We start from the raw sequence: 16,929 nt of genomic DNA on the forward strand, positions 1-16,929 counted from the left end.
CCGACCAAAAGATTAATTCGAAGATGATGGGAGAGGGAGAAGGGAGATCTGAAAAAAAATCTAGTGATCAAATTATTTTCACACATATTTTACACCAGTTAGTCCAATGATTTCAACAGAGATACTTCAGATTTATATCACTGTGTTATCAGAATCAGGCCCTATATCTCTGCTTCTTAGAAATTGCTGGAGCATGCTGATTATATCACTTATACTATTTTATACTGCCTTTACTGGATATGGAAATATGATTTATGTATGTACTATAGAGTGTTGAAAAGATTCAGGGACAATAGTGTTGCTTTCAGTACACCTGCACAGCTATCAATACCTTTAAATTAGAGCTACAGTAAGTAAAAAGAACACAATTCAGTTAATAAATATACTCTTGAAAATGTACAGGCTAATTTGAAAAGAGCCAAGAGTGAAAGGTTGACAAAAATCAGTATTGAAGAAGTTTCCTTCATCAAACCTCTACAACAGACGTGGACATGTTACAGAAACAAGTAATTATCTCTCAAACACGGTTATTTTGCAAGTTTATTTTCCAGTCAGACTGTCTTTGATATTACTTGGGGACAACTTTTTCTTTAGGTATTGAACAGGCCAGAGATTTATTATCAGAGTTTGCCTCCTTGTGTTTAGAAAATGACATCCCTTGAATAAGTCATGCAACTCTATTAAACAATCTAACCTCCACCCATATTACTTAATGAAGAAAGAATTCCACCTTGTTCACCATTAATCACCTGTGCCCTTTTCTCTAGTGGAGCTATATAACTTTTCTTCTAGACATTACTACATACTAAATCTGATCATTAGTGGGGTGTGGAAACAGCTAGGCACTGAACAAGCACCATTGAGAAGATCTTGCCATATGATTAACACAAACTATTTAATACAGCCTAGAAAAGGAAATGCTCAAAAAAAAGTATTTTACAATACACAGTTTAAAATAAAAGTAGTTTAAGCCCAACGTGTAATCTTTAAAAACTATTATAGTCTAACAAACACTTCTAAATGTATATCTTTCTATTTAAAATTTTCTGTTTGCTATTTTTGTGAGACAAACAATATGTTAACCTAAAATCAAGAAGCAAAGTGTATTACTTAGAGGTAAAAAATCTGACTACCAATTCAAGTACCAAGGTCTGTTCATAACACAGACTTAACACCCACTATCTGTTGAAATAGAGGGGGGCGAGGAAGGGAACAGCAGGAAGTTACATATAGCAGTAATATCAAGGAGTGGTCACTACTGACAATTTTACTGCTAAAAAATGTGCAGAAATGTCCTTAGGCCCTGGCACCGCCAACACTCATGAACGTGCTTAATTTTACTACCTTGAGTCACAAGACGTCAATGGGAGTAGTCATCATAGTAAAGTTAAATACACATTTTCAGGATCAAAGCCTATCTCCTCTATCCTGCAACTCCTTGTCCTTGCATGGAATCCCACCAACATGGAGTTCAACGGGGCTCTCCAGCACACCAGAAGTTGCAGGATTGGAACCATACAATATAGTTGTCTATTTGTATGAAACACTACTTAAAGTTTCTAAATGATTTCAGTGACGACTGATTCTTTTGCTCAGTGACATTTAAAAGGATTCAGAATCTAAACAGTGTTTGGTTTTGAAAACAAAATGTCATCACTTTTTACTTTAAGTTGTAATGTAATGAGAAACATTATGTCACTGGAACATATTTTTCTGCTATGTTCAATAACACAGTAAGCACACTTAAGTGGCCAGATGGAAAAGTCAAGGCCACCTACACTAATTTAAAGCTCAAGCAGGGATGTACCATAAATGATATAAAGCTAATTGGCACTTTATCTCCTCTCCCTTAAGTACTTATTCACTGAAGTTCAAATATCACAAAATACACTCAACTATCACAACATATTAAGATGTGATAAAAAGTTAGTCTTTTCCTACATACTCTTGAGAACTTATATTAGATTTCAGAACAAATATATAAATCAAGAAAACAAGAGAAATTAGTATTGGTTAGTCATCAAACATTTCTGCATTTAGTTTCATCAGAACAAAAACCTGCACTTACTTGCTTACATGAAACTCTATTATTTGTACGACGTAGTTAGACATTGTGTTACATCTGATAACAAAAAAGAACTTCAGGAGCGAGCTAGTGCTTCCTTTCACACACAAGATGACTTTGTGTTGTTTTACTAGAACCATCCAGCAATTATTACAAACATCCAGTTTTCCTGTTATTTTACAGATGCCTTATTCAACTTGTTGATATTCTAGTACTGTATTAGCATATTATTTGTTTGCAGGAAATAAAGACTAGGATCATTCTTGTGCCGCTGAGTTGCCTATGTTTTTCAAAACATTGCAAGTCTGCATTTTCAGTTCACCTCTGTATACAAAGAAGTACTTTATTAAATCATTGGTTAAAAAGCTCCTTTCCCCATTTACTCCTTTCTGAAAATATACTACTGCAGGGGTCGGCAACCTTTCAAAAGTGGTGTGCTAAGTCTTCATTTATTCACTCTAATTTAAGGTTTCGCGTGCCAGTAATACATTTTAATGTTTTTAGAAGGTCTCTTTCTATAAGTCTATAATATATAACTAAACTATTGTTGTATGTAAAGTAAATAAGATTTTACAAATGTTTAAGAAGCTTCATTTAAAATTAAATTAAAATGCAGAGCCCCCCCAGACCAGTGGCCAGGACCCAGGCAGTGTGAGTGCCACTGAAAATCAGCTCGCGTGCCGCCTTCGGCACACGTGCCATAGGTTGCCTACCCCTGTACTACTGCAACGCCATTAAGTTACCACCGGATAAAATTAGCTCAAAGGAGAAGAATAAGTCATTCAAGAGAGAGAAACAGTAGGGCATGCTCTACACCTAAAACTTAGGTTGGCCTAGCTATGTTGCTCAGCAATGTGAATAATTAACACCCCAGAGAGATGTAGTTAGGCCAGCCTAAGCCCCAATATAGAGACCGCTAAATCAATGGAAGAATTCTTCTGTCAACTACTACTGCCTCTCGAAGGGGCAGATTAACTACAGCAACGAAAAAAACCCTTCTGACATTGTAGCAAGGATCTACACTAGTGCAGTACGGCTGCAGCGCTGTTGCTGTGCTGCTGTAGTGTCTGTAGTGTAGACAAGCCCTAAGAAAATATGATTTCCTCCCTGCTGAAAATGAGTGAGGGCCATTCTACAGTACAGTGCTGCATAAGCACAGCTACATGGATGCAATTGTGCCACTGGAGCACTCTCCCGTCAGCATATATTTCGGCGAGAAACATAAGCTATGTTGGCAGGAGAGCATCTTCCGCCAACGTAGCGCCAGTGTGGACAGCACAAAACTTGCATTCATGTAACCTGAGCAACGTAAATTAGATTGGGCTGTAGTGTAGACCTGCCCTTAGAAAGAGGAAATTTCAAACAATAACAAATGAAGATTTTAAATATCTGACGTATACACAAACATCTGTCTCAAAAGATGGGGAAAGTGAACTGCTGAAGGCCAGACAAATCAGCAGCAGAGCTGGGAACAGAACCAAGCTCTCCTGAATCTAGTCCATTTCCATTACATGCATCTGACGAAGTGGGTATTCACCCACGAAAGCTTATGCTCCAACACATCTGTTAGTCTTAAAGGTGCCACAGGACCCTCTGTTGCTTTTTACAGATCCAGACTAACACGGCTACCCCTCTGATACCTGAATCTAGTCTGTTTCTCCATTTTATGAGTCTACTTTTATATTTCAAAGAGGCATTTGAAAACGTCCATCACTGATTTTTTTAAAACCCCTTATTAAAATTATTCCAACTTCTAAGGTGGCCCATTTAATATAGTGAGGCGAGGGTGGGGACACTGGGCGGTGTTTTGCTAGACGTTGAGGCTTGGGCATTAATCACTGAGGGTTGGGGGGAGGGGGACGACCCAAAATAGGTGCTCCCTTAATTAAAGGCAACGCTGAGTTTGGAACAAACATTAATTTATGGCACCGGATTAAAGATGGACAAATTTAGTCGTGGAACAAAACTATTTATGACAACGCTAATGAACAGCTATTGCGCTGTGATTCTTAACTCCACCCCCCCCCCCCCCCTAGAAAAAGGGCCTTCCCTTTGGGGGGGGGGGGGGGGGGGGGGGGGCGGGGGGGTATGGGTCCGGGGGTGGTGGGGGGCGGGGGGACCGGTCGGTGAGTGGGGGGCGGGGCTCTCGTGGCCGTTGCAGCCTCACTCACAGTAATACGCCACCACCGGCTCCCGCTTGTCCAGCTCCTGCCCGGTTCGCAAATGATGCTGGAGGCTCTTGAACTGCTCCGGCAGCGGAGGAAGGGCCGTGGCCGCCATGACGCCCCAGACCGGACCCTCGGCGGCAGCACTAGCAACAACAACTAGCACCAAGCCCGACCCCCGCGGCCCACTTCCGCTTCCGGTGCAGTGACAGCCGCTGGCCGAGGCGGGCGGGCGGGAGAGAGAGGTGCCTCGCTCCTGCAGCAGCGACCCCTGGTGAGCGGCGGGGGAAAGTGAGGCGAGGGGCCGCCACCCGCGGGGCGAAGTGGCCTTGTGCAGCGCGCGCCTGCCTGGTGGGCGAGCCGTGTTCGAAGCCCAGCGCTGACACGACCGTCCCTTGATCCGGGAGCTTTAGAAATCGCCTAGGGCTGCTCTTGGCCGGGCAAGTGGTCGGTAGTGTAGCCGCTGCAGGCGTGTTCTTATCAAAGGCGGAGACAAAAATTGTGGCCTCCTCCACTGTGTTGATTCCCCTGTCAGACATAGGTGGTGACTCTGTGGGTGCTCTGGGGCTGGAGCACCCACAGAAAAATAACAGTGGGTGCTCAGTTACCTTTATTCAGAACAGTTTTGATTTAGCAAACCTTACTATGGAAAACTAGCAGATTCACCAGCCTGGGACAGTGCATCCCTAGTGGACCTACAAGCTACGCTTCTTTGGAAACTTTTCCTTCAAGCCTTCATGCGTCCTCTCTGCCATCTCTTATTTGGATATGGTGGGAGAGGACAGGGGCAAAGGGAAACTTGGATGCAAAGCTGCTTAAGAAATGGAGTTTGTAATTCACTGTACCGTGGGCACTTTTCCTGGAGAACCTCTGCACTCTACAACCCCCTTCAGTCATCTCCCCTATTGCACATTTGAATGGATTTTTCCCCATTTATTTTTAAATGGTTAAAAATGTAAAAAAAAAATACATGCTTAAATGTGTCTTGAGTCAGGACATGGGAGGATGGAGGGGATTGAATATGATGGAGTGGATGGGGGACTGGATAGGCTAGAAAGTTGTTAGCGGACTGGGGCATTGTGGTATTATGCTGGAGGTTGGGTGGACCCCAGCAAACATGTATTTGATATATGGGCAATTACATGATGTCATCACCTCATTGTAACTGCTGGGCCTACTAGCTGCCTTATATACAGGGTACATGAAGGAACTGTTAAATGCCCATTTAGTGATAATTGGAACAATGAAAGTCATTGCCCAAAGACTAGACTGAATGCAAATGCCGGGGCTGGGGATTGGTGTGTGTATGTAAAAAAAACAGCCAGAGAAGTAGAAAGCAAGAGAATAATTTGTAGCATGACCATGAGAGAAAGCCAAGAGAGAGCTTTTGGGGCAGAGTATTGTCTGGAAAGAGGCTTGGAATTGTGAACAAGGAAATTGCCTCTTGCTGTATGATTCCTATTGTGTTCCAGAAAACAGAACTTTGTGTACAGTTTTTGGAAATAAACAAGATTGCATCAAAGAAATACCTGAGTCCATCAATTTCTCCTCCTAATAGAAACAACCTGCAAGACCCCGAATATTGGCTAATTGCTCCAGCTAGAAAGGGGTAACAGTGGTGACAAAGCCCTAGTGCAGAAAATGGAGGCATGGAATAAAGGTACAGACAAGGATGTGAAGCTTCAGATAAGGGTATAAATAAAAAGGAAGTATATAGGGTGTCAGGGAAGGGAGGTCTGATGGTTTGGAGGACCAGGGGGGTGGGACGTTGGGGGATGCTCAAATCTGGGAGTTAATAGCGGGGCTGTAAAGGTTACAGACAGATATGGCAGAGGGAGACATGGAGAACAGGGAAAGGGGATGTGGTTTTTTAGGTTACACTTTAAATGCTTAAAGTTGTTTAACACTTTCAATATGGATAAAAGTCTTTCCCTCCATTACCTAACCTCTGAGGTCTCATATAGCTATAATTCCACACACACATACTATATGCAGATACGTAGGGCCCTACCAAATTCATGACCCATTTTGGTCAATTTCACAGTCATAGGATTTTAAAAATCATAAATGTCATGATTTCAGATATTTAAATCTGAAATTTCACAGTGTTGTAACTATAGGGGTCCTGACCCAAAAGGGCATTGTGGGGGTGGGGGAGGAGGATCGCAAGGATATTGTAAGGGGGTCACAGTATTGTCACCCTTACCTATGCTGCTGCCTTCAGAGCTGGGCCCTCAGCCTACAGCTGCTGCTCTCCGGTGAGCGAGCTCTGAAGGCAATGCAGAAGTAAGGGTGGCAATACCACAACCCCCCTACAATAACCCTGCAAACCCTCCCCGCCAAAAGTCCCCTTTTGGGTCGGGACCCCTTTTGAGAAATGCTTGTCTTCACTGTGAAATCTAGTATTTTGTGTGCTTTTACCCTCTACAATACAGATTTCATGGGGGAAGACCAGATTTCATGGTCCGTGACGTATTTTTCACGGCTGTGAATTTGGTAGGGCCCTACAGATGTGTAAAGAACTGCAAAAGGGAAACTGTACTTGCTGTGCCTCATAACATCTGTTAGAGCAGGCTGCACTCTTTCAAACCCTACATGCCAATTCCATTTAAACTTTTTTTCCTCATTTTAGAAAACAAGGAAATTCCCTCATCTGCCTTCTTCCCACCCCCCCACCAAATACCCCAAACTTTGTTAATTTGAAATTAAGTTCACTCAATAAAGATTTATACCACTGGTTCCCAAACTTTTCAGCATCACACCCCCTTTTTAATTTTCGAGCTCACTGAACGCACGCTCCCCCCCCCCCCCTTTTTCCCCATCCCCCCCCCCCCCCCCCCCGATCCTTGTCCCCTCACCGCCCCCTCCCGGGACCCCCTGCCCCTAACCGCCTCCCCAGGACCCCACTCCCTATCCAACCCCCCCTGCTCCTTGTCTCCTGACTGCCTCAACCCCTATCCACACCCCCACCCCCTGACAGGCCTCCCGGGACTCCCACGCCTAGCCAACTGCTCCCTGTCTCCTGACCACCACCACAGGACCTCCGCCCCATCCAGCTGCTCCCTATCTCCTGACTGCCACCCCAGGACCTCCTGCCCCTTATCCAATCACCCCTCCCCCCGCTCCCTGTCCCCTTACCAGGCTGCTCAGAGCGGCAGGGCTGTCTTATTGGAAAGTCTAGGAGGTGAGCGGGCTCAAGCCTTGCTACCCGCACGGTGGCGTACCTGTGGAGGATGGGGGACAGGAGGGGAGGGGCCAGGGGCTAGCCTCCCCGGCCGGGAGCTCAAGGGCCCGGCAGCCTCACGCCCTCCCAGGGGGGCGTGCTCCCAGTTTGGGAATCAATGATTTATACAATCTGAAGAGAAACTAGAGCAGGTTATTCAAAGCACATATCCAGTTCCTCAAACCCATAACCTTAACTCTAATCTCAGCAAGAGCCTATACTATTCTGTTTCTATCTAAAATATTCTGAGGCTAGAACAAAGATTGTACAAGTGAATATAAGTTTGGGTAATTGGATGTGTACATTGTGGGTGGTTTTATATTAGAATAGAAAGCATTTGTTGTGGAGATTGTCAATGAGTGCAGCTGGACATTATAATTGGGCAAGACACATGAGCTGTGGTTGGTGTGGATGTTAATGTTGTCTTATCTAATTATCTCCTTAATGTTTGGCAACTATATTGATAGGAAATACAGTTCAGCAGCCTTACCTGCAAGTTAAAGTTTTTTTTTGTATGGGTGATTTATAGGATTTCCCCTGGCTCTGGATTTCAGGCATATCTCACTGCAATGCCAAAAAATGCTCACCTGTGTTCCCGGTACTTAGTGTTGCTTTGTTGCCTCCTGAGAGCACTTCATAATTCCAGAAGAAGGCACGCAGCGAAGGCCTTATAAATACATAATAATTGAGAGCTCCTAGCAATTTAAGGTTCATTCATCAGGGATTGCAGACAACCTCCACCCCAGGAGAAAACTCAAGCCTGGCCAAGACTGACCAAAGTCAGATCTCCTATAAAGCCCCAGCCTCCTATGAAGCTGGTCTCTCTGCAGTGGAACTCCTTCAGATAGAAAGCAGTGGGTACACTGTCTGTCGTCCCTTCAGGGTGAATGCTCCCATGGCTGCAACAGCTTTTGCAGTTTACACCTCCCTACACCAGTGTGAGTGAATCAGGCTTATAGTATGACCTTTATAGGGACCGGCTTATTGATAGAACTTCATATTTTTCATTCTGTGCAGTATTTATCTCAGCTCTTGTGCAGTAATACATTTCATACACAGAGATGTATTTACATTTTAATGCATGGGAAAGGAGCACTCCAGATATCCAACTGAAAGTATATCTACAACATTTGCTGCTTCCATTTACATTAAGAAAATACTTGTTGCCTCTGGTAGAATATTCTTCATAATTATACTTAACTCTAAACCACATAAATCACCTTCACAGAGGAGCGAGCCTATGTAAAACAGAGTTTGAAAATGGCTTGAGAAATGCATTCTGGGCCCAATTCTTCACTCCTTACTGAGGCAGAACTACGATTTAGTTCAATGGGAGTTTTTCTTGATTAAGAAGTGTGGGGTTGCATCCTATAGAAGGAGGATTATTAAGCAAGTTAACCCTTAGGGCATTACATACAACAACTTATGCAGTTGAACAAAGTACATGTAGTGTTTAGAATGAGAGCTGGTGTAAAAATCTTATTTTCTAGATCAAAGTGTCTCCTGTTTGTGTTGTAATGATACAATTTGTACAAATGTATTCAATCAATTAATTTTCTTGTTAAAGTAGCACGTTCCCATAATGATTTCAAAAAATAAAATAGAATATTTTGACTATTATATTATGACATATATGCTACACTACTTCTCCTCATGTAATGAAATAATGTAAATAATATAAAATGAAAACAAAATTTTGTTTTGAAACAAAAATACAATTTTTTTTTCAAAAATGGATTTTGCATACAGTTTTCTTTCAGAATTTCTGTTTTGCAGGAAATTTCAGAAATGGCTTGGTTTTGGAATGAAAACAAATTTCAAGATTTCAAAATTTCTCTTAAAATTCCAAGTTTTGAGTATCCTAGGCTAGGAGATGCTGTGGTCTAGAGACCAGGTAATGGCCTGTGGTTTATAAGACCTGGGTTCTATTTCTGGCTCTGCGGCATGACTGCTTGAGCACTTTTCTTTGCCTCAGTTTTCCCATTGCTAAAGTGGGGATACTCGTACTGTCCAGCTCTCCTTTGCAAAGCACTTTGAGATCTATTGATGAAAAGTGCTATATAGAATCTAGGAATTATTATTATTTGTAATTAACATGAGGTCAGCTGGTCTATTTGGAAAGCATTTGAATTTCATCACTTAAACAGAAATATGAAACACTAGGGAAAAAAACACTGACAAAATTGTGATTACTGATCTATATTTCGTGTACACAGATGAACTGGGTTGTCAATAGTCACACGTATTTTTGTATTTTTATACATAAAAAGATTTATTGTACCTGAGATTACAAATTTAATTTGGAAAGAACAGATCCTGTATATATGTAAAAACAGCTGGATGGATATTTGATATATACAACAAAAGTAAGTATGTATATACTGACCAAAGTACATGTTATATTAGGCAAGCAACAAACAGGGGCAGTCCCTCCACCCTTGTAGTATTTCCAAATATCAAATAAATAATTAGTTAAGTGTGTTTGACCAAAGATACCACATTCATTTATAATATTAAGACAAGAAAAACATCATTTGTTTCCATGGGAAGAGTCAAAAGATTAACCTATAGTACAAAAAAATATATTAGAATTTAGGATCTCATCATTAGCCAACTCAAAAAACCATATAGAACTAGGTAACCTGTACACAGTTTGGATTGATATGAGTCCAACAGCGACCAAATCCTGCATGCTTTACTCACTTGAAGTCACTGGGACTACCTGTGTGGGTCACGATTACAAAAGATTGGCAGAACTGGGCCTGTTGGGACAACTCACATGAATAAAGTGAACAGGATTTGGCTTCAGCTTACTGTAAAAGTTGTATTCCGATTCCCCACAGAGTTTTCAAAGATAAATTAACTCTGAAAGACCCTTTAGCCTGTATGTTTTACAGCAACTTTTTGTCTGCTCTTATTTGTTAACTTTTAGTTTGTCTTTTTTTAATAAGTTAAATTTCTTAAATAAATTAAGATTTTCCCCCTCATTTTATTCTCAGCGCTATGAGCCTCATCCAGTGCCCACAGAAGACAATAGAAGGACTCCCATGGACTTCAGTGGGCACTGGACCGAGACCTAAGATCAGTTTAATTCAAAAGAATGTGTCAGAAAGTCTCTTGTTTTCTTGTTGAGTCTTCACTGAAAGTAGGCACACTGGAATATGAAATTGAGGGTTTTTTTTTATTTAGCTCCTGTGGACAATGATGAAGTAGGCAAAAGAGCTTAACTTTTAGAAGTCAGAACTGAGGGGTAAGAAATCTTCAACAAACAAAAAACCCTAGGTGATTATTAGTACTCTAACTGTAAACATTTTAAAAGGAAAACTACCCTTTTCTTTCTGTCCAGTCTCCAAGAAAGAAGATTAATTTTCATGTTAAAATTTCCATTAATTATGCGATGGAAACTGGAGTGCAAGAGAAGATATGATATATTTTCTATAAAAGTAAGTGTAAATTATACAAATACACTTAATGCTGGGAATATTTCTAATGCACAGAATATTTATGATTATTTTTATTTAACAGTAGTATATAGTGCCATGGGTGAGCAGAAGTGGCACGGCAAAAAAAAAAAAAAAAAAAAAAAAAAACCACAAAAACTACAAGATCCAGTCCTTCAGGCCATACTCAGGCAAAACTCTCATTGAAATCAATGCATGACTGGGCCCACAAGCAGCAGTGTCATCTTGACAGCTCTTTGAAATTTTCTATTCAAAAATTAACTCAAAGGGCCTGTTCCTTGCCTCACCATATAATGAATATGTATGAATTGTTAAATGCTACACATCTGAGGCAAGTTTGGGATCTGTACACTTTTACTTCATAAGCAAATATAAGCCATAAATATAAGCTCTGATTCATTACAAAAAAAAAAGGAAGAGGGACTAAGTTTTATCTTAAATATAAAGATGAGCAGGGTGGGGGATTCAAGGAAGCACAAGCTAGCTTTTGTTTTAAAAAGGAAATTTACATCTAGTATTGGACACAGATAAAATAGGTTTGTCTGTTGCAAGCTAGGTTTAGACATTGGTTCATACTAAAATCACAGCACAACCAGGAGTCTTAGTGAAGGCCAGGGATATGGTTGTTCAGGAATCAGGTTGCAATGGTAGAGCTGCTTGGGAACATTTTAGAGCATTTTCTTGTACCATGTCAGGCATTACCTAAGCATTAAAGCTCACTTCATGAGCATTAAAATTCACTGAACCAAAGGTTAATCATGAGAGCATTTATGTAGTTTGGAATGGCTTTCCCCTGCAGATTAATAATCACTCAATTTAAAAATAAACTTGTTCCAAATGCGTGTGTGCAGTTAAGTAGCAAGTTCCAACAAGTGTAAAAAAAAAAAAAAAAAAAAAAAAAAAAAAAAAAAAAAAAAAAAAAAATTCTCCCCATCCCCCACCAAATTGCTTTAAATGGCATTGAAGTGGCATTCATTCACATGTGCAGTTTCATTCACTTCAGTCTATACATGTGAGTAAGGATTATTCACACGAGTAAATGTCTTTTGGATCTGGCCCTTAGTTATGTATTTGACAACAGTAATATACAAAAAGCTCATGTAAGGGAAGTTCCTATACAAAATTGCAGAGGTGTACAAAAAGTGGTCTTTGTTTCACACTGAGATCTCCATTGTACATAAAAAACCCACCACACACACAACTGTCAGAATAGATGGCACATAAATAGGAGTAGTTCAATATGACAACAGGGTCACGGATTATTTAAAAAACCCAGCCTCCTACATAAGATCTCAAAAATCTCAGCAACACACAACACCACTGTAATCACAGTAAAAGTGTACATAGCAATGAGGAAAATTGTCTTTTCAAAGTGTTCCGGCACCATGCATCTGGTAATATTAAACTTTTTGTCAAGGGCTCCTGCATCACACCTGTAGAGTGGGTTCACTTGGAAGCCAAAGAGATGACTCTGAAGCCAAAAAGCCACAACTTCAAGGACAATCCTTAACAGAACAGAGAGGATATAAAAAACAGTATAGGTGGGCTTTTGGAGGATATCTTCCTGATCGATGTTTCTACATGCAGCATAAAGATGAAACACTGCTCCAGGTACCAGAACCGTCACTAGCTGTAATGCCCAGAATACCTAAAGTGTAGCAGAGACTTTGCTGTCAGATCATGTACAACTACCTTGTGCCAGTTAAAACAGGCACACATCCAAATTTCTTGTGAGAAGATTTTTTTTATATTTATGATATACATTAAAAACAATTAAAAGATCATTTAAGATAAGAACAATCACCAGTTTGAAGAATGGTATGAATAAAGTAGGTTACAGTCAATAAATCTTGGGACTATATACCCTTATTCACATGAGTAGTCCTTATTTGTCTGTATAATTCTAGCTATAGACACTTATATGGCCCTTATCACCAAAGTATGAGGCCCAGATCTTCAAAGGTGTTTAGGCTCCTAACTTCCACTGAGTTCAGTGGGACTCAGGAAGTAAGCGTAAGTTAAAAACCTTTGCAGATCTCAGCCTGAGTGCTTCACAATCACTGAGGGATTTTATCCTCATAACATACTGAGTGTAAGTTAAATGTTATCTCTCTTTTCTTTTACAGGTGGGGGCACTAAGGCAGATGAGGGGACCTGCTGAAGGTCATACAGAAAATCTATAGCTGAACCAGGAATCAAACACAGGTCTTCCGAGTATCAAGCTAATGCCCTATCTACTAGGCCAACCTTCCTGTTTGTTTTATAGTTACTGAAATGATCTAGGTGAACAAGGATGATTTGCATGTGTAAGGGGTTACAGAATCTGGCCCTTATTGTCTACAAATATTTCCAAGTTAGAGAATGCTATTTATGATCCTGCAACCTTTATTCACATGAGTTGAAATCAGTCTGACTACTTGCAAGGGTAACGATGGCTCATGTGAATAAAGGTTAAAAGATCAGCCCCTTACTTTGTCACAAATGGAAGTTTATTACAGATACCAGGGACTGGCTTGCTGCTTTCCTAAACTGTGTCAGGGAGATCTCAGGGACTGGCACCAGTCCACAGACTGGTTGTTGAAAAACACTGGTTTAAACTACCACCACATTCTGTTTAATTACTACTCTTTATGTAAAATGGGGAAATGAATTTACTTTCATTTTATGAACTCTTTATCTATTTTCTAAATAATTGGTTGTTTCAATTAAAAGAAAATTTACCTGAGGAGTTATGGGCCTGAACTGGTTGTAACAGAAGAGATTAACCTCCCTCTTGTCTGGCTCACAGCTGAAGTGCAAGGCCTCATTTCCATAAACTGCAAAGCCCAAAACACCAAGGAAAAACATTCGAACGGAGCCAAAGAAAAGGGTATGGAACTGACCAATCACTGTTGGAGGCCTGAGCTGTAACAGTCACAGGATTATGCAGCAGGAAAGACAAAGGCAAAGATGAACAAAGTTATTCTTCCAGTTTCAGGTTACCTAGAACATTTATTTCAGGTTTTAAAACACCCTTCTCACTCCTTTTTCTCCCTTTTAAAATAACTATTATACAAAGGGTGTTGTGTACATTAAACCAAATAGTGGCTTGAAATATAATCAAAGTCCTTGTTATTGTTAGGGACTGATTTTACTTACTGTTTCTAGTACACTCTCATTTATATTATGTCAGTTATTCTGCTTAACAACTACACTTTTCTGATTTCAGTAGTGGCTTTACATATCAGCTACATTCATAAAACTCAGTATTCTACAACTACAGACATGTTAGGCATATTGAAAAGGAATCCTTCAATAAAGAGTCAATCAATTTTTATTATCCTATTGATTAAACTAAGATCACTTAATATTTAGTGTCAGAAATTAAACATGTAGACTTCTCAAAAGTGGCATTGCTAGGAACTAGGCTAGGAAATGTTACCTGTTTGCACTATTACTTTGAGTAGTAGTGCTACATCTTTATTTTGTTAGGAAAGCATGGGTTATGTAGTTTTTAAAGTCTGCCTTTGCAGAGAATGCTATTCTGTTCCTCCATATTTGATTATCAGAACTTTCATCTCCACCCATGTATATTTGTCATGATAAAGAAAGCAAATTATTTATTTCCCCAGCACCTCTCCTTTCATTATTCACTTAATACTCACACATCCTTCATAGAAGTTCTTGATGTAATTTAAAGACATGTCTTGGAAGATGTTATCCTAGTGCAATTGTGGCGTAATTCATGCCCCTCATTGCCAATTTGCTGTCATCAGACTCCGTCTGATGCTATTGCTCTCTCATGACCCTTGCTGTACAAAACACTTGTCACTGCACATTTCACTTTTTATCTCTGGGGCCCCAATCAACCTTACTCTTTCAGGACAAAAAAAAAAAAGCCCAAACAAAAGCAGGGTACATGTGGTTTGCCTAATAATCCCCCATGAACGCAGTCAGCAGAAACGTCCAACACCATAACACAGTCACACAATAGGCAGGGGAACATGTAAGTGGCAATGAACTCCCAACACCATTGTGCTACTTGAGAACTAAAGTAACACACAAAAGTGCTCCTTAGCGGTTTCAATCCCGGTGGGCCCCCCATGAGCTACTCATTCTTTGTGCTCACGTTATTCTCACAAATGAAATCAGTGAAAACGTAGGAAACATTGAAGCGTCTCACGCACAGGGATCTGCCTAGCAAACAGCAGCTGGAAGGGACTCTCTTCTAAAGTGAAGTCCTGGGGTGGGCAAGGCAAGATTACTTCTTACATCTGTCTTCTCCCAACGCCTTTCTGCTCACTCGCAAACAGGAGTTACACTGGTCCTTCGGAGAATCACTAATAAGATCCACCCCATTTGCTAACACGAGCCTCCTCCTTACAGTTCCCCCCCCCAACCCCCTCGCACACTATATTTCACCTTTCCCCTCTCTTTAGTCCCCCTCGAGCCTGACCCATCCAGAGATTTCAAGTGGGGGCTAGGAAAAGCAGCGCAAGATGTATTTTCCGGGCTGCACAGCAGCCCGAGGACGCAGAGGCATGCGGGACTTTCCCCTCCTTTTCGAATGGAAACCAACTTTTCTGCAGACCTGGACCTAGTGGAAAGTAGCAACAACCGCAATGAGACGGTGTAGTACGCACCAGCCGCAGCCCCGGCGTTGTGTTGTTGGGGCGCCCCATTCACTTGGCGCTCAAGTCAGGAGCTGCTGTTGAATCCCGCTTCTCCGCGGCAGCCAGCTGGGTCCGTCCAGGGAGAGGAGCAGGGACCATCCTGGAAGAAGGCTGCTGTCCTGCCAGCAATGCCTCGCCTGCCGAGCGCGCGCACACCAGGGAGGGAGAGAGAGAGATCTGTTGTCAGCGCACCAATAATCACCCACAGCCCAATGAGTCGCTCCTCCCTGCCTCGCTCCCACCTCAGTCAGCAGGGGCTACTGCGCACTCAAGCTCAAATTGCTCGAACGGGGCGGAAAGAGAAAGCTGGATCTACCTGCCGATTTCTGCCTCCAAGTGTCCCACAGTCCACGGCTTAAATAGAGACCACTCTGTCTCTCAGCCACTCAGACTGAATTGGAACTCAGCAAGTCCTTGTACACCCTATTGCAACCTCTCCCTATTTATGAAACATCTCGGATCAAATAATTCTTTCTAGCACTTTGTGATAATTATTTAGACTAAATATAGGTAACAGTGTTGCTGTTTCACGCGTCTGTTTGTCACGCTCAAATATCTGTACAATGTGCATCTCCTTTTTCTCATTCAAGATCAGGTCATAATTTTCTTATCAGATAGAAAATGAAATTAATGAACAGAAATTATGTTTGAGTGGTAGTCAGGACAATCCTAGCAGGCTGCAAAGAAGAGTTTTAATATAAAAAGAAAAGTTACACATCTCTGCCCGTTTCCATATTATAAATACATTTCCGCATTACTTAAATTCACATTGAGCAGGGCTGATGGCTTATTAATATGATTTAAATGACAACATTTATAGCTTAATAACTTAATTTTTTTAATAGGCGAGTGAAACATAACAGGAACTTGTAAATAAACCCACATTTGAAATGATACATGCCAAAAAGCTTCAGATCTAAGACCTTAAATTCAATTAGACAAAAACTGTAAGTCCTTGAATAATTACTAAGTATAAGTAACATTATTTATTATTTGCATAGCACCTCAAGTTTGCTACATAGTTTAAAGAGCACCGGAAGGACATGGAACTGCCCCTGAACGGTTCAGTTTTAAGTATAAGATATAACGCGTGATCAAACATTTTTACATATCCTAACAAGTGAATTTTGAAGAGCAGGAAACAAGGGATCGGAAGTTTTAGGGTGAGATGTAAAGCGGGTCAGAAGGAGATCAGAAGCCAGAGGAAGGAAGGGCAGAATTAAGACAATGAGAGTTGGAAGAAGGTGATCACAGACTTCAGAACAAGGTGTTTTTAAATAGGAGTATCGCATTTTTGTGTCACTTAAATGAGTATGGGATGTTTATTGTCTTCCAGTTTTGACATCTCGAACAATGAACACTT

At 41.0% G+C, this 16,929-nt stretch overlaps 2 protein-coding genes across 3 annotated transcripts in view; both read right to left on the reverse strand.

Annotated features, from left to right (window-relative positions):
• Positions 1-15,586, reverse strand: part of VTA1 (vesicle trafficking 1) — a 95,404-nt gene extending 79,818 nt beyond the window's left edge. The window contains exon 1 of one of the 2 annotated variants that reach the window (XM_024220121.2): positions 15,537-15,586. Coding sequence is in view for 1 of the 2 variants with exons in the window: in XM_024220115.2 (XP_024075883.1) it covers positions 4,237-4,345 (109 nt within the window). In the remaining variant the exon portion in view is untranslated. Of the gene's footprint in view, positions 1-4,236; positions 4,412-15,536 lie in introns of those variants that run through there. The other variant, XM_024220115.2, reaches the window with a different exon arrangement.
• Positions 11,865-14,597, reverse strand: GJE1 (gap junction protein epsilon 1). Its single transcript, XM_024220130.3, has 3 exons — positions 14,559-14,597; positions 13,636-13,818; positions 11,865-12,562 (listed from the first exon to the last, which is right to left on the reverse strand). Exons 1-3 carry the CDS (start codon positions 14,595-14,597, stop codon positions 12,167-12,169), a joined length of 618 nt encoding a protein of 205 aa, XP_024075898.1. The 3' UTR covers positions 11,865-12,166.
• Positions 15,587-16,929: the final 1,343 nt, after the last annotated feature.

Source organism: Terrapene carolina, unplaced genomic scaffold (genome assembly GCF_002925995.2).
Source record: "Terrapene carolina triunguis isolate 2854851 unplaced genomic scaffold, T_m_triunguis-2.0 Scaffold85, whole genome shotgun sequence".
NCBI classification, from domain to species: domain Eukaryota; kingdom Metazoa; phylum Chordata; order Testudines; family Emydidae; genus Terrapene; species Terrapene triunguis.

Coding starts and splice junctions, on each gene's coding strand:
- GJE1 (XM_024220130.3), bottom strand. CDS start 14,597: ATGTCTTTAAATTACATCAAGAACTTCTATGAAGGATGT. Junction 13,819..14,558: donor AGAACTTCTATGAAGGATGT/GTGAGTATTAAG, acceptor TGACTGTTACAG/CTCAGGCCTCCAACAGTGAT. Junction 12,563..13,635: donor TCAGGCCCATAACTCCTCAG/GTAAATTTTCTT, acceptor GCTACACTTTAG/GTATTCTGGGCATTACAGCT.